Below are 25,361 nucleotides of genomic sequence, written 5' to 3'. Positions count from 1 at the left end.
CGAGAAGATACAACGTAGATAAATCGGAGGAAAAAGAAAATGCAAAAAAGTAAAAATTAAAAGTTGTGAAAGGTCGAAATGACAAAGAGTGCTTTTCTTTAGATCTTTTCATAGGTTTTAGTGTGTCATAAGTATTTTTTGTACTATTTTTTACTGTCCTTTAAAGACCTTTAATACATGTTGATGTATACTCTGTATAAAAGACTTTGCGGTCTGTGCCTGAAAGTTTAATTTTCTATGTTGCTAAAAGAAGTAGATTAGCTTAGCACTATTTATCTTTACAGTCAGTAATATAATATATTACTCTTTATAGTATATTACTATAAATTAGTTTAGCATTATTTATCTTTATAATCATTAGACAAGTAGGAATGATTAATTATCAAATGAGGTATAATAAGGATAATAAGAGTATGATATTAATGTGCCAACTTATTTTATTTATTGACAAACAATATACACGCGAATTTATTTAATAAGTACCTATTAATTTATTTAGTATTATTATTATTATTATGTATATTATTAATATATTAATTTATTTAATAATATATACATTATATAATTTAGTATAATTTTCAGTATATAGTTCAGATATATAGGGTAAAAAAAAAAGATTATTTAAATCTCAATGCAGCATGTGTTTCCACAGTAAATTGCTGAAACTAATCAATTGTCATTTTTAAACATATACAAAGAGCAGAGAAAATAAAATATCTTCTAATAGAGGCAGTTTTATTTACAAATTTTTATTTACAAATTAAAGACAATTCAAAAAGATGTTTTTATCTTTTAATAAACTTTTCTGAAAAGATACCAAAAATCTAAAATCTTAATAATATTTTGAAATAGGCATTGTCATAATTGAAACAGGAAGTAAATCGGCATGATGAATGAAAGAAATCTCAAAAGAGAGATGTTATATAAAATTCTTTACAATTTCTGAAAGAGACTTATTTTCAGTGACTGTCAATATCTTTGGCGAGAAATTTCGCGGATGTGCTTGAGGCAAATAAAGCACATAATCGAAATGGGCGATTATTATCGTGTACTCAGGAGCATTATGCACTTACATGCCTGTCGCTATGGTACATTATACATGTATTATGTAAATAGGATGCCAACGAATGCAAATCATATGCATAGTTGCATCATGTGTTTCTGCACTACTGAAACTGTTCAGTTAACCTCCTAAGCTGGTAGCCGGCTGTATCATTATCATGTGTAAGCTGTTTATAGCTGTATCCCATGGGCACCATCATTCCGGTTCTAATTGTGAACTAGCTTTAAAGGTAAATTAGTCTTATTCACAACGAATGCATTATTAGCAATCGAGGGGAAGCGCTAGCAATTGCGTACGGCACTTTATATATGGCCCTATATAAGACGAGATGTTTAAACATTTCTAAAATGAATTAGAAATTCTGAAATGCATCAATTTATGGCAATGGCAATGAGATTTTAAGTGGTTTTCTTTTCTTTGAGCGGTTTTTCTTTTTTAATTGAATTAAGGATTGTACAACATTTCGTCCTGAATTATGGGCACTGCAATTTCGAAGAAAATTAAAGCATTGTAACTTTTTCTTTAATGTTTATATGTCCATAAACACTTAATATTTATACATACTTACTTTATACATTGGAATTTTCTTCGGAAAAAACCGTGACACCGTTTTATTCATCGTTGAAACGCACAAAATTATTTTTTCCAGCAAGATAAAAAAAAACATTACTTGAGCGTATAGAATACAAACACGGCTTATCTTCTTTCCTCTTCTATGTTCCTTTCTGTAATCTTCGGTACATCTCTTCTTATGTTTTCCCGTATTCAGGTGAGGTTGCTTTCGACTAGTCGCTTGTTTTTTGATATTCTCTTTGCAGTAGCATCTCAAACTCGGTTCGTCTGTTGCGTACCATCGAAAATCCTTTTATAGATCCGACCTCAAAGAACTTACGTGCGCATACACATATATACAGCGCATGTTTGTACTTCCCGGTGTATAAATTATTAACGCCTAAGAAAAATTTCTTCTCGACTTTATCAGCATTTTGTATTTTCTTCTTTACATGTCTTTTAGACATGTTGCATTATTTGAGCATTATATTTATTTACACGATTTTGTTTACTTTCCATCTTCAGATACTTATTTCTTTTCTCACATAACTTAATAAAACTTCCCGGCTTCTAGGAAGTCGATAAACTCAAAATTGAGGCTGCACATCTCGATTCATCTCTTCCTCACTTTTCTTGAAAAGTTCAAAGAAAAACTCAATCTTTGCGAAACTCAATCATAGTAAATTATTGTGTCTTCTCGACGATTCCTAATATTTCAATTTTTTTTTTGTTAACTCGAGAAATCACATAATAAAAAAAGCACAGAAATTTTCTCTTTTTCAGTAACCGTAAAAAATTGTACAAAAACTCAAAAAGAAATAGTATTCGACATTTAATTGTCGTCTCGATACGAGAGAGAAAGAGAGAGAGAGAGAGAGAGAGAGAGAGAGAGAGAGAGAGAGAGAGAGAACCAGTAGTTTCCATCGAAACTTTCCACTGGTGATCTCAGCGTTCCGGGTTATTTCGTTCAGTACATATGTCGAATCAATCCTTGATTGAATATCGAATTGCGGTTCGATGGAAAAGAAATTGAAATCATCGATGATTGGGGAACTATCAAGTGATATAACAAATACGAAGCTACGGATCAAATCCTGATAAATGTTTAATCGATTCTTGGAGATGAAATTCCCGTTCTTTGCTTTCCCTTCTAATTAAGAGAGAGAAAGAGTGAGTGAGAGATAGATATATAGATAGATAGATAGATAGATAGATAGATAGATAGATAGAGAGGGGGGAGAGGGAGAGAGGGGGAGGGGGAGAGAGGGGGAGAGAGAGAGAGCTTTTGCTTATTATTATAGGGATTGATGAAGTTTACTTATAATGCAATACATTATATATATAGTTCTTCTTTCAATAATGTTTTTATCACTTATAAGTTATGGTATGCATGCATAATAATTAGAAAGAAAAATTTCTTTTTTATTTTATATATATAAATTTTATTCCGAAAAATAATGAAAAGAAAATAACTGAAGAATTATAAAATTCTCTAAAATATGATAATATTAATAATATACGATGTTACTGATACTGAAGAAAGTAAATATTGTATTTATATAATCTATAAGAATATAGTATAATTTCAGATAAAAGTGTAGTGATAATGGATATATCTTTGACAAGGTCATCGAGATAAATCATTAAATAATTATTTTAATATAAGTAATTGAAATAAAAATATTAATTGAAATAGTAATTGAAATAAAAATATTATAATTGAAATAGAAATAAAAAATTATGAAAAGAAAAACTGAATAAGTTTAATTTTAAAAAGAATATATTAAATTGATATTTAAATAAATTAATAAATATAATAAATTGGAAAAATGTATATTTTGTGATCACGCCGATTAAATTTCTTTATTGAATAATATTGGAAAATAATAGAGAATTTTGAATATATATACATATATATATATATATATATATATATATATATATATATATATATATATATATTATGCTGACGCTGCTTAATCGGAACACCGATTATCGGATTGTCATTTATCTGAGATACCGGTTATTAGATAGGACAAATGCATGTCGTGTATTCCGGTAATGTAACACTGTGATATGAAATATCGACATTGATATAAATTTTAATGATTCACATTTCCGCAATCCGCAAGTGACTAATAACAGAAACTCGATATTAATTAAGCGTTAGGTAATAATTATAATTAATTTAATAATAACTATAAACAATTTGAATTAATTATAATCAGACTATTGTTATTAAATGTTTATGTCCTCAAAATATATTTGCTTCAAGTGTGATCGAGGATTAAAGTCGAGGATAAGATGTGTCTTTACAAGCTGTAAAATTTCAATTTATTTATTAACGCATTATATTATTATTATCATTAATGAGTGTTAATGGAGATAATGTTAATTAACCTATAACCTCTTGTTATTTAAATCATGTCGGAAATTCGTAACAAGACTGTGTTTTCATTTATTAAATAATATCTAGACTCATTATAACAATAAATCACAAATGTTTCGCAAGCTAAAATAATATACAATGTAAAAGAGAAGAATACGAAATTGTTGATTTGTGCAATTTTGCAAGTGAAATACAGAAATTAGATATATATGAGTCGAAATCCAAAGCTATCCAAGAGAAGTAAGATATACTAATAATAAAATCAAATAATAGAAGCAGTTCAACAAGCTGCATACTGCTTTTCATTTAAATATAAATATAGAGAGGAAAAAGAAAAATGTAGACCAGTACGCAAAAGAATTTCTGGTACTAAGAAAGTAAAAATTTTAAAAAATCTAGAAAAGTTAGAAAAAGGAAAATGGATGCATCTGTTGATAGCATGCTCGGTAGAAGATATTTGTGGCATTAATCAGACCGGGATAGGTTGCATAAAAAAAATCTGATGAAGTGTCTAGTATAAAAAAGAAATTCTTGGTCACCTTAACTATTATGACTTGACATATTTCATTACATTGTCCGTGCTAAACTCGGTCATTTCCACAGTTTACTACATCGCAGTTTGCGTACAATGCAACTTCCGTCCTTCTCATACAATACGGTGCACTTCAAAGCTTAACGCTTTTAAAGATGAAATGTGCAAGAGAGGTTAAAAAATTTTTAAACCTTTTTATATATTTTTTGTAAAAATAATTAAAAGTAATAGTTTAATCTTTTTATCAAAAATTATATATATTAATAATTTATATTTTTAATAAAACAGATAAAGAAATGATTAAAATCTTTAAGAAAAGAAATATACTATCAAAGATTATCAAATTTTTTGACTTTTGTAAATCAAAATTGATGTTTGAATCAAGATTTTTTTATTATTTAAATGAGAAGATATATAATATCTTTTTCTAAGTTCTGTATTTTGTCGAATGCAACATAATAATTATTTTAAACATGATTTATTACTACATTAGTACTATTTCTTATTAAAGCTAAGTAAAATTTCTATAATTTAATAAATTTCATTAAAATAATTCATTTAATACCCACGTTGTCTTATGAGTAAACAAAATAATGTGGATACTAAATGGATTATTCTCTATAATTATCCTATAATTCTTATAATTACTTATAGGAATGTGCACATGATGTTCGGCCTTATAATTAAATCGCTTGATTATGTAATCATCATTAATAGATCAATGCATAGGAGTGAATAGGAGCTTCCTTTACATAATGGAACTAATTTGGTGCCTTAATAGAAGGGACAAGGGTTTAGAAATAGAGCTGGGCCACAGGAATCTGCGATAGTCAGTAGTCGGTTTACTAAAGGGCAATCCATATGGGACATGGTCCAATATCGTGAAATTTGATACGTAAGGATGATAAACGCGGGTCAGAGTAACGCGGCAGCAAAAATTCAACCTATATGTTGTAGCCCTACATATGTGCCAATATTCCCTGTAAACCACTCTAATCGCTTGTCGATTCATTGATAATCTCCAAATATCCCAAGATATGTAAAGATATTTATAGATCATTCTATAATCGCTTGTCGATTCATTGATAATTTTCAAATATGTCGAGATATGTAAAACTATATAAAAATACCTTTTTTCTTCTTTTTAATTGTCGATAATTTCTTATTTCATTTCTTAATTTGTTATTCAAATGTAGTTAAGAAATAATGATTAAATAATATGATAAAATTATATTATGGGTGAAAAATATGACGAAAAATATTATATATTTATAAAATAAAAATAGTCTTACGAAAAAGATCAGAATAGAAAGAAAGAAAGTAAGAAACTATAATAATGAACTCGACAAATCTAATAAGGCATATATATTTAAAAATTGTGAAAGAATTTATGTCACGTAATTATCACTTTGCATGTTTTATTACTATTCACTTTCAAATTATTAAACAATATTATGCATATAGAAAGAACTAAATTCTTTTATCTCTATTTAATTCTTTAAATTTAACCATTAATTTTATTAATTTTATATATACAATTTATATACACATATTATGAAATATTCATAATACACACATATTATGAAATATTTATACTATACATATACATTAAAAGCCGAATTAGTAATTATGATCTGATAATAATTGGTAATATAATACATAATAACGTAAAAATATCAATATTGTTAATTGCATAAAAAATGTATAAATAATTATTATATTTTTCTCTATTTAAAAAACAAAATGTTACAGAAAAAATTTACTATTTAAATTACATGTTAATTATTTTGTTCCGTGATAGAAAGAAAGTAAAATTATATCAAAGCATCACAGTCGTGTTTACGTAATATAGAATAAAAATTATTACTATGCAAGAATGTTTTGCAACTCTTCGTCATTTAATTTAAGAACGAACATATTTGCATTTTATATTTGAATAACGATTTGAAATTAAAATTGTTTGTACGCAAAATTAAATATATTAATACTTATAAATTACAAATTATAAATTATAAATTATAAATTGAATTTGCACGTGACATTAATGCGTATAATGCTTCTATTATTATAATCTTCGTTTAAATCACTTTATTATGTCAATGATTAATGGCAACTTCCTAAAGAAAGATAATCAAATATTTAAAAAATATTTTTTACGCATTATATGTTCAAAATATAAATGTAATCGGAATCGACAGTAGAGCGTGCAGTAGAAACATTTTGCAATAATGAAATAGCTGTCAATGTATCAAAGTTAAAACAAATGTCATTCCCAATGTAGGTCCGACAATCAATAAAATAAAGCAGGAAGTGTTGACAGTTTATCATTTTTGTTATCGACAGCATATATCATTTATTTTATATACTTTATGCTGGTTAATGAAAGGTCACTTATTGATGATAGTAACAAAGTTTCATATATTTATACGTATTCTCTCATACAGCTTTTATAGAATATTTAATTAAAAATAAAAATTAGGTCAAGTTAAAGCGTACTTCGATGATACGATTTCATTCATGTTTGTTACTCGAAAGTTTGATTAAATTTAAAATAGTGACAGTGAAAAGCAATATTTATATACCATGTTACGAAAGTCATAAAAAGTTTTCATGCCACAAATAAAAATTTATATTAGAATGGAAAATCTTAAAAATTTATAAACTTTTATTTTATATTACTTTTAAACATATTTGTAATATATATAATGATTGAGCTAAATGTATATAAATACATTTAATTTTTCTTGAGATATATATTTATTTGATATATATTTAAAATTGATTATATATTATATTATTATTTAAAATTAAAACAAGGTTTACGAAATCAGAAATTAATAAAATTCTTTTTCTTTAACAGATTTTTTTGAAATTATATTTTTAATAAAAGAGAGAGAATATATGAATTAATATATTTAAACAATTTATGAAAAATTTAGCAAAACTGATTTAATATTTTCAATTTTTGCTATTTCTGTATATATTTTTGATATTTTAAATTGATCTAAATAAAGTTTTTTTATCCAAATAAATGTTTTTAGTGAAAATTATCGACAGTTTGTCATTGAACTTACACTAAGATCAAAAGTTTTCTTTGTTATGCAACTTGAAAGCTTGTTTCTTGAAAAAATAAAATAAAAAAGTTCATGCAAAGTTCGAAAAATTAGCATTGAAAAATTTTTGAAAATAAAATCAAAAAGATTTGTGAAAATTGATCTCATTTCAAATTCCTCAGAGTACCTAATATACAAATTATCCGGACATAAAATTATTGCTTCTTTTATTTTTGAAAATCAATCCATGAAATTTCTAAAAAATATAAATAAATTTACGTATATATTTTGCTTTAAATAAAATTGTTAGATATTAGAAACTTTTATATGCATTTGAATTAATTATGATTAATATTATATTTGCTTTCAATATTATATTTGCTTGCTTATATTATATTCGCTTGACAAATTTATTATAAATATAATTCTGAATTTTTATTAAAAAATTCTTATTTAAATTAAAATTCTTATGTAAATTAAAAATTTTTTAAAAGTACTATGAGTATACATATATTAGATTGGAGCAATATTCTTTTGCTTGATCAAGAAGCAATCAGATAATCGTATCAAATGCATTGTAAGTTTGTATTTTATTTCTTTAGTTTGTTTGTGCTTCCAGTATTACTTTAATTAGTTAACTTGTTAATAAGTTTTGACCTAGTTTTATCATTCCATTTCATCGTGCTTCTCTTGCAGATATAATGCATATTAAATTTGTACATTGTTTAAGAAACTTTTGAAAGATGCACGAAATATCCAGAGGCAAAAACAATTTTTTTTATTTTGCTTCTAGAGATTTTTGCTCGGTGGTTTTAATCTGCAAAAACGAAATATGTCAAAACAGCAGGTCCATCAAAATGGAATTTATCCGATTAGATTTTACAGATTTACGCCATCAATGTTCAAGCTCTGTACGAGATAGACTCAATCTGTCAAATAGAACATTTCACATATACGATGACAGATAGTGATGACTGATTGTTTTACCTGACTAATCCTACGGAGAATTGGCTACACTATATGTAGCCTATCGCTTTCATAGTTCGAATACAATTCTCCAGAAAGCAAAACTCTGTTACTTAAAAAAATATCGAATATATATCTGTAAATTTGCGAATAGTAATTGAGATGACACGAAAATGAATAGGGAAATTTATAACGAGTTTTATATTTATTCCAATATTAAATTAAGGCAATAGAATCATTATTTTGACAACATATATTAAAGATTATTTTTAATTGCCTTCTTTTGTTACTTCGTCAAAAATTATTAACATTTAAAATTGTATCTCGCCTTATGGAATAATTTTTTATAATAGAAAATTTGAAACAGAAGAATTTAATTGAAAAGAAGAGTATTAAAGAGTTTTGGTCTTGAAATAATGTACGAAATGATATAAGATATTACTATTTCAAGATAAATAAATTTTATCTCCTAAATATTCTTTAATTTAATATCTTATTTGTTATTTGTCAAATATTTTTAAATTTTTACTAGGCACTTATCTCTTTTGTAATATTTGTATTTGAATTGTTTACTTAATATTAATAAAATTTTGTAAATCTTTGTTCTAGATATACCAAACATTCGTGACAAGACAACGTTACGATGGCGAAAATGTTCGTGCACGCGATTACGTCGCATCGTTACGATGTTAAAGTATTCATGCGTATGTTGTGAATGAAAGTGCAGTGTTAAGATAACGCGAGAAAGCAAAGTAGAATCGAATTAATCACTAGCAGATCGCCGTGTTGTGATCAATTTCTCGAGCAACAAATTTCACACCATGAAAACCACGTGGATCCTCTCGTTAGTGGTATCACCACTATTAGTGCTAGGTAGCCCGCCTGGTAACACTATCAGAGAGGGAGGTATCAAGATCGGGGCCGGTAGGGGTACAGCCCCCAAGGGCATAAATGTAGGCAGAGGAAATTCGGCAGTTCGTATCGGTGAGGGCAGACTCTCGAATACAACGAGGCAACGATCATTCCCGACTACTACGACTACCACGAGCGCGCCTCCAGCACGTTTCACCCCACAATCTTCCGTAGGAAATAATCATAACGTCACCGATCTCAAAGTAAGTATTTTCCACACTAATCTGGCCAAGAAAAGGGAATCCTAATTTGTTAAAGAATCGGTTCATACTGTTATAGGAGAGTAATCTGTATCTTTGCTTGAGTTTATTTAATTTATATATAGTGTCATGTGTTAAGGCACATTTATCGACAATATATATATTATATTATATAAATTATATAATTATATTATTATGTAATTGTATTATTTAAAACATACTTTTTTATAACTTAATTAGATAATACATACGTTGTCTACTCAATTAAATGATTTAATAATTATTTTAGGAAGTACATTTTTAATTATTTAAAATAGGTATTTAATACATTTAATTATATCTTACACAATCTTTTTTGTGTCTTTTTAAAATTCATAATAATCGGCTTATTATATAGTAAATTTCTTTGCTTTATAAATTTTTTTTATTAGCGAATTTTTTTAATTAAATAGTTTTTCAAATTAATTATTTTATAATTAGTTTACTTGGATTATATTATATCATATTATAAATTATATCTATTAAATTCTTAGACTGAACTTTACTTAGGCATAATTAATGAAAAATTTTTCGATTTAACTCTGGAATGTTTGCGTCAAAATACTCATTTTTAATAGATGTTGATAAACTTGTTAAGTTAATAGTTTGTGTTAATTAAGAATAATTACCTTGTTACTCTCTACTCTCTCTTTTTGGGCTTATAAAGCGAAATTCTCAAGAAATTTTCTGTTCCGACATTTTTCGAGATTCATGAATTTTTTTTCGATCTCTCAAACTCATGTAGACGCACAATGGATCAATTTGCAAAAACCTCTCCATTCACACTGATTGCAGCAAGTACTTATCGTACATATTGGAATAGAGCAGCATAATTGCAGCGGATAGATGTATGACTAACGCAATTCATTACTAATAATCGATATTATGGCACTTTTCTGGATTAAATTCGTTATATAAATGATATAAGAGTATTATATAGCTTTTATTCAATAGTATCACTGTAGAGTTTTATTCAATAAATATTACAATAGATGATAGTTTCACGGATGAAAATATCTATGGAAATGTCATTAATTCGTTTATAAATTGAATGTAAGAGATAGAATATTATGAAGCTTCTAGAATTTCAAAATGAATATACTTATGTGTATATATTGTAAACGTATATAAATTCTGAATAAAATAAAATATGAATAAAATAATAGCATGGTTCTTACGTTAAGAAATAGATTCATTCATTATAACTTTATTTTTGAAAGTTATATCGATAAGCGAACAGTTAGCGATTGATCTCTTGTTTATGCATTGCACATTTTATTTAAAGTAAATCTGATGTAATTGTACATTTAAAAATATATTTTAAAATTATAATAATAAATTATAAAAATATTACGTTCACGTTTTTATCATCGTGCATAAATAAATATTATCATAAATAAATATCATGAAAATGTTATTTTTTTCTTAATTTTTTAACAATTATTTGATTGATATCGTTTTTAATAGTTTTAATAACGTTTTTCATAATGAGCGTTATTGATATAAGCTCCAGCTAATAGACTCAACGAAAATTGTTGTCCAGTCTTAGTCTTACTCTATTTATTTACATCGATCAATTTATGCAACAGGTGCATGCCGATATCGATTCTTATGATAATAAAGTGAACGAGACGCCCTTGCTGCAATTTTCTGATCGCTTTGGGCACTTAATGTATCATCGATCTCAATATACTGAATAGGCAATAGCTAAAAATTATAATCAACTCTTTTGTTGATGTTTAGAAAACGTTATTATGCTGCAAAATTGCAGAATCGTGATTATAGAATATTGAAAAGAGAAAGAATTAATTATCCAATTTAATAAGTTTTGCGTTATTGAATAACACAATTTGTTATTGTATTATCTTTATAAGCGCGGTCACATATTAAAAGTAAGAAAACAGACAACAAAATGTATTATAAATTTTTTTATATCTTTGAATATAAATTTAAAATTTATATATAATATCTTCAAACATTGTAAATATGAAAAAAAATATTTTCAGAGTTTTAAGTAAAATCTTTAATACTAGAATAATAAATTTTTTTACGATACACATGACTGAAAAATGTATAAAGAAAAATGCATAAGAAAAATTGACGTAATAGATACAAATTAAAATTAATATCGATCGATTAATTCAAATTAAATTGATTTATTATAATTATACAAATAAACACGACAGAATAATCGTAGTAATAATATGATCGAAACTGAATCAATACAGAAATTAAGCGTATTATTATATAAAAAGAATACTACATATGTATAATATAATCCAAGAGATGACACAAAAATGTCGATAATGATAAAATCGACGATTGCATGTTTCCCAACAAGATTCTACACGTCACTAGCAATATGTATCGTGTTGATGTTTGATCCTAAATTCGACTAAACTATTTGTAACGGACATGTCAACTGCGTTTTGGTAGAAACTTTACAAAATATCGTTCTATGCGATCTGTTGACAATCTTTTTCGTCGTATTTGACAGAGTAAGAGTAATCTATCTCAAATGTTCGTTTCACATTGGCCAAAATAGATGAAAATGCATGTAAGAGAATGTCTGCTTTTTATCAAAATTTTATATTATTTCTGTCATTTTTATGAAACAGGTGGGCATGATGGTGCCATATAAATCCTTTGGTCAAAGAGAATATACCAGAGCAGTTACTACTGCTATTAGCGCGCTACAAAGAAGCAGAGGTCCGAGGCTGGGATTTTTTCAACGATATGATCTTCACGTTAAAATAGCGATGAAAGAGCTCACGCCCAGTCCTACCGGTAAGTATTAATTTTATTTGAGTAATGGCATTGTTGTCTTCTTTCTTTTACACATATTATTATATTATTTTACCTTTCCTCAACATCAAAGATTATTTTAAATTATGCAATTGATTAAAAGGAAGGAATTTAAAAGTTAAAAAATATTGAGAAACAATATCTTATATATAAATGTAAAGTTAGGTATTGAATTTTTTACAAGTTAAAAAATATTGAGAAACAATATCTTAAATGTAAAGTTAGGTATTGAATTTTTTACAAATAGCAATAGCAATTTGTTTTGCATTGGAAATGCGATATGTACATATATATACATATGCACATGTATGAGAAAGAAATTTACATTCTTATTTAGACAAATATTTGCAGAAATTCTGAAATCTTTGCTCTTATTCTCAAATTTATATACAGAATTTTATATGCAAATATTCAATGATAATTTATTATTTACATTAAGAGGCTGTATAATAAATCACTCTTTAATTCTTAAAGGTAAGAAGTTTAATTCTTAAAAGTAAGAAGTTTAAAACATTCTCTTCGTCTTCAAAAAGATCTTCAATCGACAATATCTTTTTATCATTGCGATTGTAAGTGAGATTATGTGCGAAATCGTAAATTCTTTCTAGATTTTTTGGAATCATAGGATCAGATTAAAGGGGAAGGAGAGAAAAAAACAGAAAATCTCATAGATTGGTTCGGGCCTATTCGTGAAACATTGCTCTTTTCTGGAAGAGAGCTTACCCTTTATCAAAACAAAATCTAACATCACCCTCTTCAAGCATCATTCAATAGTATCATTCTTCATGCCCGTAAAGTCAAATCAGCATTTTATTCGTGCGATAAAAGGAATTCTCCGCTGCCAATGGAATACTAAAATATTTTGGCGTGTCATTTTACATTTGACGTCTTACGTTTTACGATTGGTAAACTTATTCGATTTTGTCGCATAATTTAAAAACAAAATATAAAGTGTTATTATTTAAAAATATTAAAGAATAATTTTTACATTACATAATGATCTCAATTACACTGCAATAGATTACAATATAAAGAGAATTGCCGAGTATAATTCAAGATAATTAATTAATATATTACTCAAAAATCAAACATGCAAATGAAGCACATAGATGATGACACAAAGTTCATTCTAAATAAGATAATCTCAGAATAGATTTTTTATAAAATATAGATAGTTGTAATAGAATATGCAAGTAATAAATGAATAGTTAGTAAATAAGTAAACTTAGTTTCATATGTATAATAGTATATATTTCCAATTTAATATGGATCAGTGCAAAAGTTCGTGCCCGATTCGTACATATGGCACTGTTGAAGTTGCCTAGCAACTCTGTTGTTGTTTACATATGCATAATATATATTATTGGAAAAATAACAGTCATAGGTGTCATTTGAGCATTAGAAATTGCTTGGTTTGGTTAAATTTAAGTCGTGAAAATATATATTTTCAAAATGATGTCATTTAATTATTATTGCAATTAATAAAGGAATAAATGAGGTAAATATAGTAATGAAACGCATTAGTTTTAATGCAAATATATTATGCATTATTGTAATTATGAGTAATTATTTTTTATTAGTAATGTTTCTCGCACATACACACTTTCATTCAACCTTCGTACGCTTAATATGGAACATATTAAGCATGCTCTTTCAGCGTTATAAAATTGCTTGTACAATTTCTTTATAAAATAATAATACTTCATATATTTAACACGTGTAAATGTAAAATTCCTTATAAATTTTATATGATATGTGTGTATGTATACAATTTACATACTACTTTACCACTTATACTACTTTATCATTTTTACTTTTTCATTGAAAAATATTAATATTTGTGCTAAATACTATCGTGAGAAACTTTATGTCAATTTTCAGCACAAATAGATGAAAATGAAATATCAATTTTTTTCCAATTATTATAGATTTTAATAAATAAAAATATAATGTGTCTATTTTGCAACATTCGCATGTGCTCATATCACAGTATAGATTTATATTTAATTAATTTAGAAGTGATCTGTATTACATTGACGCAAGTTTCATTACATTGATTAAAAAGGATAATTTCGAAATACATGAGAATGTATGTCGAAACTGTCCTTTTTAATTTCGATTTAATTTAATTTCGCAACATTTAATTTTGATCTTTAGTGTTAAAACTACAATATGAAGAATAAGATTACATGTTGCGCAATCTATAGAAATTGTTAATTATTATGTTTTCACTTAAATTATTTAATTTAAAAAGAAATGAAAATAATCTAATTTAATTTTTTTAATCTAATAATGGTCAATAATTGTAAATCTAATAATTGTTGATTCAAAAATATAAAACTATAAAACAAATACAAATCTATAAAACTAAAGATAAATTTAAGAATATCTGAATATATATTTCTAAAAAGATTTTCACACAATTTAATTCTTTAAAAAAATTCTTATCTGATATAACTTCTAAACTTATGATGTAGCTCATAAAATTTTAAAAGTGCCGTTTATTTTATAAATCGTAAAAGTATAAAGTTTAATATTAAAGAACGAGTATATTGTCACACACACTCTTTTTATAATCTTTTGTCGTAACTTCAATATTATGAAGAAATTAAATCTACCGTAAACATTTCACGAATTTATAGTCACGTGCGGTAAATGACAATCGAGCATGTTGACGATAATTCTTTTATAAAATTTCTATTGATAAAAGAGTTTTATGAATTTATGAAAAATCAGAATATATATATCTCGAGCTAAAATCGGATGTTTTCATGCTGCTGCGCTCGAAAGAAAGAAAGACGTCAGGCGCAGCTCTGTTATGTAAATCACATTAGGAAAGCTGGACGACAGCCAGGCGCCGCTCAGACATTACTTTTTCTTTTTTAACCATTGTCACATGCCAGATTCAGTCATCGTCTTCTGATGAATACATTGACCAAGAAATAATCATAATACGGTATCTTAGCAGTGATGACAATTACTCGGCAGTTGCGTCGCTTGCTGGTTCATTAAATTCTCGTATTGTAGGAAAATTCTGAACGCCAATGTAGAGTAGAATTAATGGAACTGGCAATGCGGAGATTGCAAAGTAAAGCGCGCAGAGACACTGCAAGTGCACGAATATTGCGTTCGTTTGCGACAATTTCCTGGAGAAATGTCTTGTTTTTGTGGATTTCGTATTATTGAAGTAGAATCTTTATAGAAGAAAGGTATTCTTTCTCTCGTTGAAACAAAGAGCGAAGAGAATTCTGTCTAAAAAAATAAAAATTTATTATTAAAAATTTATTTAATTAGGAATAATTTAATTTATATTTCTTTATTTATATGTATATATTTCTGGAGAAATTATAAGAATTTTTATATCTAAATTTATTTATCTAAAAATTTTAAATTATACATGCAACATATACGACATATATTTTTGTCATTTTCTGCCAAAATCTATAAAAATAGTTTAAACAAAAATATTGCAACATGACATTCTTATATCTCATATTCATGATCAAGTCAGAAATATATTTCCAAGAATATATATTTAATGCTGGATATTTTTTTATCAATTTTTATCTATAATACAGAAATATATTAATATATTTATAAATTATATATATATATATATATATATATATATATATATATAATCATAATTTTGATTCTCATATATTTGTGCAAGATCGATTATTTTCTCGAGTATTGTGCGAAAATTCTTTTATAATGCCGTCAATTCTCTACGATCTTATCGAAAACTTCCGCATAACCGCATAATAGTGTAGGGAAGTAGCAAAATGCCTTGTCGAAAACCGGAAGTGGCCAGACCACAGGACAAATTGAACATCGCGGTTAAACGCAGCGGCCGCAACGGCTGACATGTGTGGAGTAAATCGCGGGTCACTGTTGGGAGTCACGATCGATATTATTGCTTTCAATATCACAAGAACAATTTCCAGATATACAATAACTTTTTTTCCTTACACAGCTGCGTTTGTTAAAAGTTGAAATTGATCTATAACTGATGTGTCAAAAAAGAAACACCCTATTCGTTTTAAATGGATAATGTATATATTCTAATAATACAGTTGATTAAAAAAGCATGAAAAGATATGAAAAAACTGAAAAATATATAAAGATCTTAATTATAAAATGTCTATTTATTAAATTACTTATGTATATCGAAGATCATCTAAGATAAGCATGTGAAATGACTAAAATCTATTTATTAGATAATTTATAATTTATATTTGTTAGACAATCTATAACATTCTCTTTCTCAAAACAAAGCTCTCTTCTTCAAAAATGTACACGTACATGTGTATTTCTTTGTATATATTATGCATTACATTAAAATTATAAGTAGAATTTTGTTCCAAATATTTTTTTGTACATATGTACAATATTAAGAATTATCTAAAATAGATAAAATAAAAAAATTATTCATAAAATATTGATTTATTATATCAATGCAAGTAGCTACTTAATTTAATAGAAAATCATTAATTAATAATATAGGCTGACAATGAGCAAGTAAATAAAATTTTTCTCAAATGTGTAACTTTAGAAATTTAACTAATGGAAATTTTTTTAATGTTAACGGAGTATTCCGAAAGCTACATCAAAACAAACTAGTAGGTTTTAAAATACGATGCAATATAGCGATGAGAAAAGTTTAGATAAATTTCACAATTGTTGGTGTAGCTTTTAGATTACTCGCATATCGACAGCTATAAAGCTAGGTTCGTGCCAGCAGCGCTCTGCGAAAATCCATCGGTAATTTTAGCTGTCGTCACTAAAGGAAGTCGCATTGTATTTTAGGGAAATATCATATTCTTCATCAAGTAATCAATTAAAGCGATCCAATTAACTTTAATTTCAGTTCAATAATATCGATAATGTCTGATCGAATCTTATTGATTATTTAAAATGTTGTTAATCTTCGCGCTTGAGGGATCGAATGGATAAGCGAGCTTTTGAGCTTGCAAGCTGTCGCCATCTGGCGAAAAATGTCTGAACATTTTTATATATGAATTTTAAAATATATGATTTTATCGTAGTATATAAAAAAATTGCAGATATTAGTTAAGATTTAATGATGGTCAATATTTTATTATAGTTTCAATGATATATTATGATTAGTTATGTTCGTGATAAAATAAAAGAAAAGTTTGCGATAAAAATTCTTGTATTTAAAGTTAAAACAAATACAATTATGTAAAAAAAAATTAAAGAAGAGAATTATCGATTTGTTTGATGAACAACTAAAATTCGATGATTTCTATAAATGTTGCAAAAAATAAAAAAATATACAGAAAAGTGTGACCATATTTAATTTGATCGAATCTTTTCAGATTTACAACAAAAAATTTAAATAAATGCATCTCTATAAAACTTATAATTTAAATCTCACTGTAATTTTTATGGAAAAAAGCTCTTTTAGACTTTTATCATAAGATATAATATGCAATTGAAATTAAAAAGAAATTTAATTTTACGCGATTCTGATTGGGCTCAACTTCATTTAATGAAAAAAAAAATCGAATTTTATACGCTTATTTATACTAATTACTTCAAACCAATTAATTTAGAAATGAAAAGCTAAAAAACGAAAACAATATAAAAATATATACTTATTAGTTATTTTAGTTTTATGTTTTATTTTAAATCTATTTAATTTATTATATAAATAAACTTTCAAAATAAGATATTATTTTACAAAATTTGTCTATAAAAATATAAACTTATTATTTAATTTTACTGAAATTTTGCCGCAATCGAAATCCATTTTATTCCATTACAAATGCAATTAAAAATAACAGCTTTAAAAAGACAGAAATGCAAACGTGTACATGTTTTTGTTGACTCTATTATTTGCAAAATAAATAAACTCTGATAAAATTGAGAAAATATTAAACAACAGATAAGAACGAGTAAATATTTTGTTTTGCTTAAATAATCTATGATCAAGAGATAAGCAGCGTACGTGCTAAATTTATTTTTCATAAACTTCTAAATTATTTTTATCTGATACATTACAAACTACGCTATAAATTCTCTTATTTTTTTTTCTCTTTTTTAAAAACTGTATATATTATTTTTAACAATAAAAAAGATAATTAAAATTTATTATAATTAATGACATATAAACATAATATATAAAAGATATGACATTTTTTATCAAATTAATAATATGCATAATAATTATTATTTATAAATTTTTCCGCAATATTAAAGAGAATAAAAAATCAATTTGTTATAAAATACAAAATTAATAATATTTTTAGAACACATATATAATTTCTAATGAATAACATTATTTCGAACATATTTCAAGTATAATTTATAAAGAAAGTCTCTCCGAAAGGAGGCATTCGAAGTATTTTATATGGCTGCATACGAACCGCAAAACTTTCAAAGTATTGGGCGAAATAGAAAATTAAGATATATCTGAGAAGTTTAGAAGCTAAGTTTTTTTTTTTTTTTTCAAGAACTCGTAGAAGCTAGACGGATCCTTCCGTTATTTTGTTCTCTTTTTTTTCGTCACTCTATTATTATGCTGCCAAGGACATTGATTTATGTGTCTTTTTCGTACTTTTTTTCTCATCTAACGCAAATAGTTTCGATTTACTGGTTGTATTTTCATCTCATATAATTTTGTTTAGAATTTTATAATTGAGTTAATAAAGATTAGCGAAGATACGAGATAAAATATGCATTAGTCATGAATTATTGATACATTTGATTATTGTTGAATGTGCTATATATCTCATCTTTCAATAATAAACTTTCTTATATTAAAGTTCAAATTTTCTCTAATTTTTAAAATGTACATTTTGACATTTATATTATAAATTCTGATCATATTTATGTCAGCTATATATATTTCTTATATAACTTACATAACGAAACTTATGATAAGATTTCCGAGTAGTTAGTCTATAGCCAATTTGTAGTTCGTGACATCTTCGTTATTTGATCGCATTTACTTTAATCAACGGTAAAGCCTCTCACATATCAGTTTCTACGAAATACTTTTCGATAATAATATTTGTTTACATTTATAAGGATATCAATATCTAGAAAATAATTTATCTAATTAAAGTTTATGTAAGAAATAGTAATATTATATTTATATTTATATTAAATAATTATAATAAGTAAATATATATATATATATATATGTTTATATTAACTATTAAAATATATTTCTCTCTCTCTCTCTCTCTCTCTCTCTCTCTCTCTCTCTCTCTCTCTCTCTCTCTCTCTCTCTCTTTCTAATATATTTTTTTACAGAATGTTAAAAAAGTTCGAATTTTGATTATAAAAAAAAATAAACTTTATTTTTTAATTAATTCATAGGAGACTTCAAATATAATAAAAAAGAATTTATTCAAATATTAAATAAACTCAGTTATTGACAGATAGCCTTTTATTCATACAATTTCTACTGTCATTTTTTGGCATAAATGTACAAATGTACGTCATCTATAATAACTATTTAGCGAAATTTTTGAACATTTAATCTATTTACTGGAAAGTATATGCTATAATTGGAAACTATGTGTTTTAAGTTTCGCATGTTGTTTAAGACACTGATTGAAGATCCTTTGAATTATTTGCCTTAACGTTCCTTTGCTCACATTCTTATTAAGGATCCTTTGTTCGGTAACAGTGCTGAGAAATAAATTGAAAAAAAAGGAAAAAAAATATAATAATATAAACGGACTTTAACAAAGATTATAATACATTTTCAAACATTTTCACAAATTGTAAAAAATTTTTCTGCATAATGATTTACTTTCGCTTTTATAAAATAACAAGATATATCGCACATATAATTAAAATTTATTATTTATTAATCAATAGATAAAATTTGATAATTCTAAAAAATTATGTAAAATTATGTTTATTTATGGCCTGAAAACAATTTTTTCAAAATTATTACAAAAGAAAAGTATGGCAAAGTTAATTAGAAAACGTGATCCAAAAAATATATTTAATAAATAACGCTATTGATTGAACATATATTGTTATATTTAATATTATAATAAGCGTATAACATTCTTAAATTAATACAATAAATATAAATAATCATCGCTAATTTTTTCGTACTGTGAAATATCATAAAATTTAATAACAATAATAACAATAAGATTAAATAAATCAATATTTCTCGTAATTGCAGTTATATTAATGTTTATAATTAACAAACTATATGTAAAATATATATATATTGTTCAAATGTTACTTAATTTGAAAAATTATATACGTATCCCTATGCTTATAAGTTGTAAATGGTTATTTCCTATCCGACAAATTGTTAAGCTGGAATGAAACTAAAGCTATACATTTCACAATAGTAAATCTCAGCTCTGCTTATTAAACGCATTTTCCATTTTCTGAGTAAGATCTATTTTTTGGGTATGAAAAAAGAAGAGATACTTTATTATCTTTTTTGAATAACTTTGTGATTGTTCCATCGTTTCATCACTGACTTACCCGACGACATTCGCACAAAGATTTGGCGCTAACTTTTCCTTCAAAAGTTTGAGTCATTCGAGTAAACAATGTTCTCTTATTGCACGTCGTTCTTCAGATTGATGTGACTACACTGCTCCAGGGAGCTCAAATTGGTGCGCGTCACTGATTCGTAACTTGGGGAACGCAAACTTTTAGTTCATCAAACTTAATTCTCCTTTTTATTCGTCTTTCTTGTAAATGTATCCTGATGACAAAGCATTTGCTAATAGATACTATGTCATTGTTGTATATAAAAAAATAATTTTATTTTTGTTCGCATGTCTAAGAAAAAATCGTGCTGACTATTAAAAAACTTTTTTGAACAATTTTTAATACGATAATAAGAATTTTTAAATTTAAAATTTATATAATGTTTATAATGTAAAAATTACATTAAATTTTTATATACACAGTGTGTTAAGTTCTTTATTCATAAATTTATAACGGATAATGTTTTAAACTCAAACAAAGATATAAACAAAATTAATAATTTATTTAAATTTATTTTATTAAATAAAATTTATTGATTTTATGCGATTTCATTAAATTTATTGATATGATTTGATTTATGTAAAATGGTTTATATGAAATTGAAAAAAAATCGTAATCTAATACACGTAATCTAATACGCATTTTATGATCAGAAAAATAAAAATAAACTTATTACTTGAATTTATACACATACAGTTATAACAGAAACCTTTTATTTTATTTATCGCTAATTTTATTTTTTTTTATAGGAAGATATTTGTGAATTATCTTATTAAAAGCCTATCTCTTATTAAAAGTAATTAAAAGTAATTAAAAGTAATTAACTGCTAACAAAAATATTTTTCTCAAAACACAAAAATGTTCTTAAATTTTTATCTAATAATGAAAGAAAAAGAAAGATCTTATTATTTATCCTTTTCCTATCTAAAAGGAATTCTTTTTATACTTTTATACTTTTTATACTTTCTTTTTATACTAATGCTTTAATATTTTTATAATATTTTAATTCTTTTGTAATATTTCCTAATTTTTGTACTAAAATATATATCCTTTTTTTACAAACATTATTTTTTGATTGCGTGTTGCGTTGTTTTATTTTATCCGTATTAGATACTATATAATATAAATTTATATGGACAATATAAAATAAAATGTTATCTTTCTTGATGGCTTCTTACGATTTCGACTACAAATGAAACAATATGACCTATTTTTTCCTAACAAAATGGATCAATCTTGATAATGCTTGCTATTCCTGACCATTTATCAAATAGAAGCGTCAATCGTACTTACACTATAATCAGACGTTACTATTGTAATAAATTCCTCCGCTATATATCGATATGACGTTCTAGATTCCTTTGTTGATATCTCGACGCTGAGAACATTTAATCAATCTTGTTGTCCGGTTGATCCATCGATCGAATGCATTATTTAGACTATGTATATAGGATTTCTCGAAACCTAGATATTTGACCATTTGTCACAATAAAGAAAGAAATCGATCCGTTAATTAAACTTTTCAACGATCTCATAGTGCTTTTCTCTAGCCAATTCTTGATAATCGGTTTTTTTGTTGAAGTGCAATCAACTATTCTGCGAGAATACTTTCCTTTTTCTTCTGTATGATGCACATTGTTATTTCAATCATATCAATTTTGAAAAAATAATACTGGATGTTATGATTTGCCAAAAGAAACAAATTAGATAAATGTACAGAGAATATATCTGCGAAACAGTCCGTATATGTGTATGCGTGTGTGTGCGTATAGCAAAATAAATATTAATATCTTCTCTCGCAGACATTTGCTTATGTAATTTTATATACATATAAACTTTTATGTTTTGTATGTATATAAATATAAATTATTTAACTCTTTTTTAATTGTTTAACTTCGTTTTTAATAAAAAATCTTGCATGAGTAATTTTTAGATTAGTGAAAATAAATGAATTTTTCGGAAAAATAAATTGAAAAATGTCGAAAAGTAATGACAAAAATTTATTTTGCATTTAGCTCTATTATTGACATTAATTTAAGAGATTATAGATTATATAATTGAATGTTTAAATAGTTCGTATTTAAATATAAATAGAATTTCATAGTAAACGCGAGAAAAATTTTAGCGAATAGTGAAATTCACTTGGAAGTCAAGAAGTTTGTACACGTAGAGGGGCAAACGGTCAAAGGAAATTGCACCAGTCAACTACCCCGTCAACATCTCTCGAGAGTGCAACCGGATGGAATTCACTACTCGAGACCGGATACGTTTGAATTTCTACCTTCTTCTGCTTTTCCTGATCAAACTTATATACCAATGCAACAGAGATATTACCAAATATAGAATATATTATAACACAAACTCGTCGAAAGTATCGAAACAAGGGAGACGGTATAGATATTTTTAGCTCAAATATTACGATCATGGAAATCTTTATAACAAAAATAAATTATTTCGTAATCAAATTTCTTTAATTATCAACGCTACAAATAATTAAATGTTCGAAAGAATCAATTACACGACAGTGTAATGATTGTAACTATTATGATACAACAGTCACTTGTATAGAATGTATTGTATAAAAAGAAATACTCGCTTTAAAAGAGAGTGAACGTTAGAGCTTGTTTTAAAAGTCTGTCTTTCTCAGACAAACAAATGAAAGGACAAATGGAAAGGACATTGAAGTAGGTCATTCCTAGAGCACGCACTGTTATTTTGTTCGAAGATGAAAAGAATGTGGGAGAGGCAATACTTTTCAGCTGATGTACCAATGCGTATTACTTGCATAAAGAGGTAAAAAGTACGCTTTGTAATACGAAATGTCATTTGGGAAAACGCGGCAGGAGAAAAAAAAATGCTATGTCAATGTGCAACCGATATAAGTGAATTGTTATCTTTTGTATAAAGGCGATCGATACCACTGATATAAGAATAGTGAAATCGGAAAGAGAGCGCGTGTTGTGGTTCGCATGGATACATATAACACAAAGGCCATTCAATGTAGTGATTCGGCGCGAAATCTCGTAAGCCGAGTGTACGCGTTATGGTTTTCAGAGATTCGATGCGAACCTGAAGCTCCCTTATGAATATTTGATGCCGATACCGTTATGTCGTATTGTATGCGTATCCCGTTACACGATGGACATGTTCAGCCATATTTCCGTAGATGTCTGTATGCATAATAAAAAAGAACATTTACAGTTTCGATTTTATCAGTATTATTAAAGGTTCAAGACTATATACAATTACTGCTGGATAATTTTTCATATATACAAATAGTTTAAAAATATTATTTGCAGAATTGTAATAACATTGACTGTTTATCTCAATTTTCATGAATAAACAGTTGTTTTTCTTCAATTTATTCTTCAACACGTGCTATTTTCCATTTTACAACGCAAATAATTTTTAGCGTAATTTGTTTTAAAACCAAATAATTTTTAGCATAATTTGTTTTAAAACCTACGGACTATTTTGAAATTTATAAAATGTAAAACATTTAAAGTATAAAATATAAAAAATATACAAATAACTCTAATATCATTTTTTCCTCTATGTTAAATTCAATTTATATTTAATTATACAAACAAAATTTGAAGTAAAATTCTGCTTGTTATACTTATCTTATTTTTATAAATAATATTTAATTACAATTGCTATGAAAATTTTATTTTTTATTGCATAAACATTAAATTTACCATTTTTTAAAAAGTAACTGCATGCATAATGAAAAAACACAATTTATATGATCTTATTCGTAGTAAATATTATTTATTCGAATAATTTTTAAAAAATGTTAAATAAAAGTGAGTTTTGCATGGTAATATATCTCTGAGTTAATTACTTTCTTTTTTTCATTAAACATATAAATTATGTGTATACAGTCAGTTCTATTAATTTTTTATCTGTAATTATATTGAAGATACACAGTTGCTTAGTAAATTGCTAAATGGTTGCTTTGTAAACGCTTGAGACTATCAACTAAATCGTTCATATATATATATATAGGGTGTTTCCGCAACATACATCATTAAGTCGGATTGCCTATCTGCCCACTCAGGGGCATGCTTTACTGAGCTCGCAAAATAAGATCAAAATGGGAATAAGGAAAAAGGAATCTGTTTTTATCACTCTATTATAATGAACAGTTGTGAAATTTAATAATATAAATAAAATATTTATCTAATAATAAATAAAATAATAATAGATAAAATAACATAAAATTATATAAAATTTAATAAACAAATTTGGACAAATATAATGAAAAATACTTATACTGAAAAATATATTCGATTTTTAAATATAATAAATTGTAGAAACTCGATATAATCATTATTTTCTTCTAAAC

General features: G+C 25.9%; 1 protein-coding gene across 5 annotated transcripts in view; it reads left to right on the top strand.

The window, feature by feature from the left end:
• Positions 1-25,361, top strand: part of LOC105254467 (glutamate receptor ionotropic, NMDA 2B) — a 176,159-nt gene that overhangs the window by 83,088 nt on the left and 67,710 nt on the right. For 4 of the 5 annotated variants that reach the window (XM_011263153.3, XM_011263151.3, XM_011263152.3 and 1 more), the window contains exons 1-3: positions 1,207-1,292; positions 9,165-9,670; positions 12,325-12,493. In XM_011263153.3, coding sequence (XP_011261455.1) covers positions 9,377-9,670; positions 12,325-12,493 — 463 coding nt within the window. In that variant the 5' untranslated portion in view covers positions 1,207-1,292; positions 9,165-9,376. Of the gene's footprint in view, positions 1-1,206; positions 1,293-9,164; positions 9,671-12,324; positions 12,494-25,361 lie in introns of those variants that run through there. The other variant, XM_011263150.3, reaches the window with a different exon arrangement.

This window comes from Camponotus floridanus, unplaced genomic scaffold (assembly GCF_003227725.1).
Source record: "Camponotus floridanus strain SB8 unplaced genomic scaffold, Cflo_v7.5 scaffold61, whole genome shotgun sequence".
Classification (NCBI taxonomy): Eukaryota; Metazoa; Arthropoda; class Insecta; order Hymenoptera; family Formicidae; genus Camponotus; species Camponotus floridanus.
Note: the sequence above shows the minus strand (reverse complement) of the source record. Positions and strands in the feature narration are given on the sequence as shown.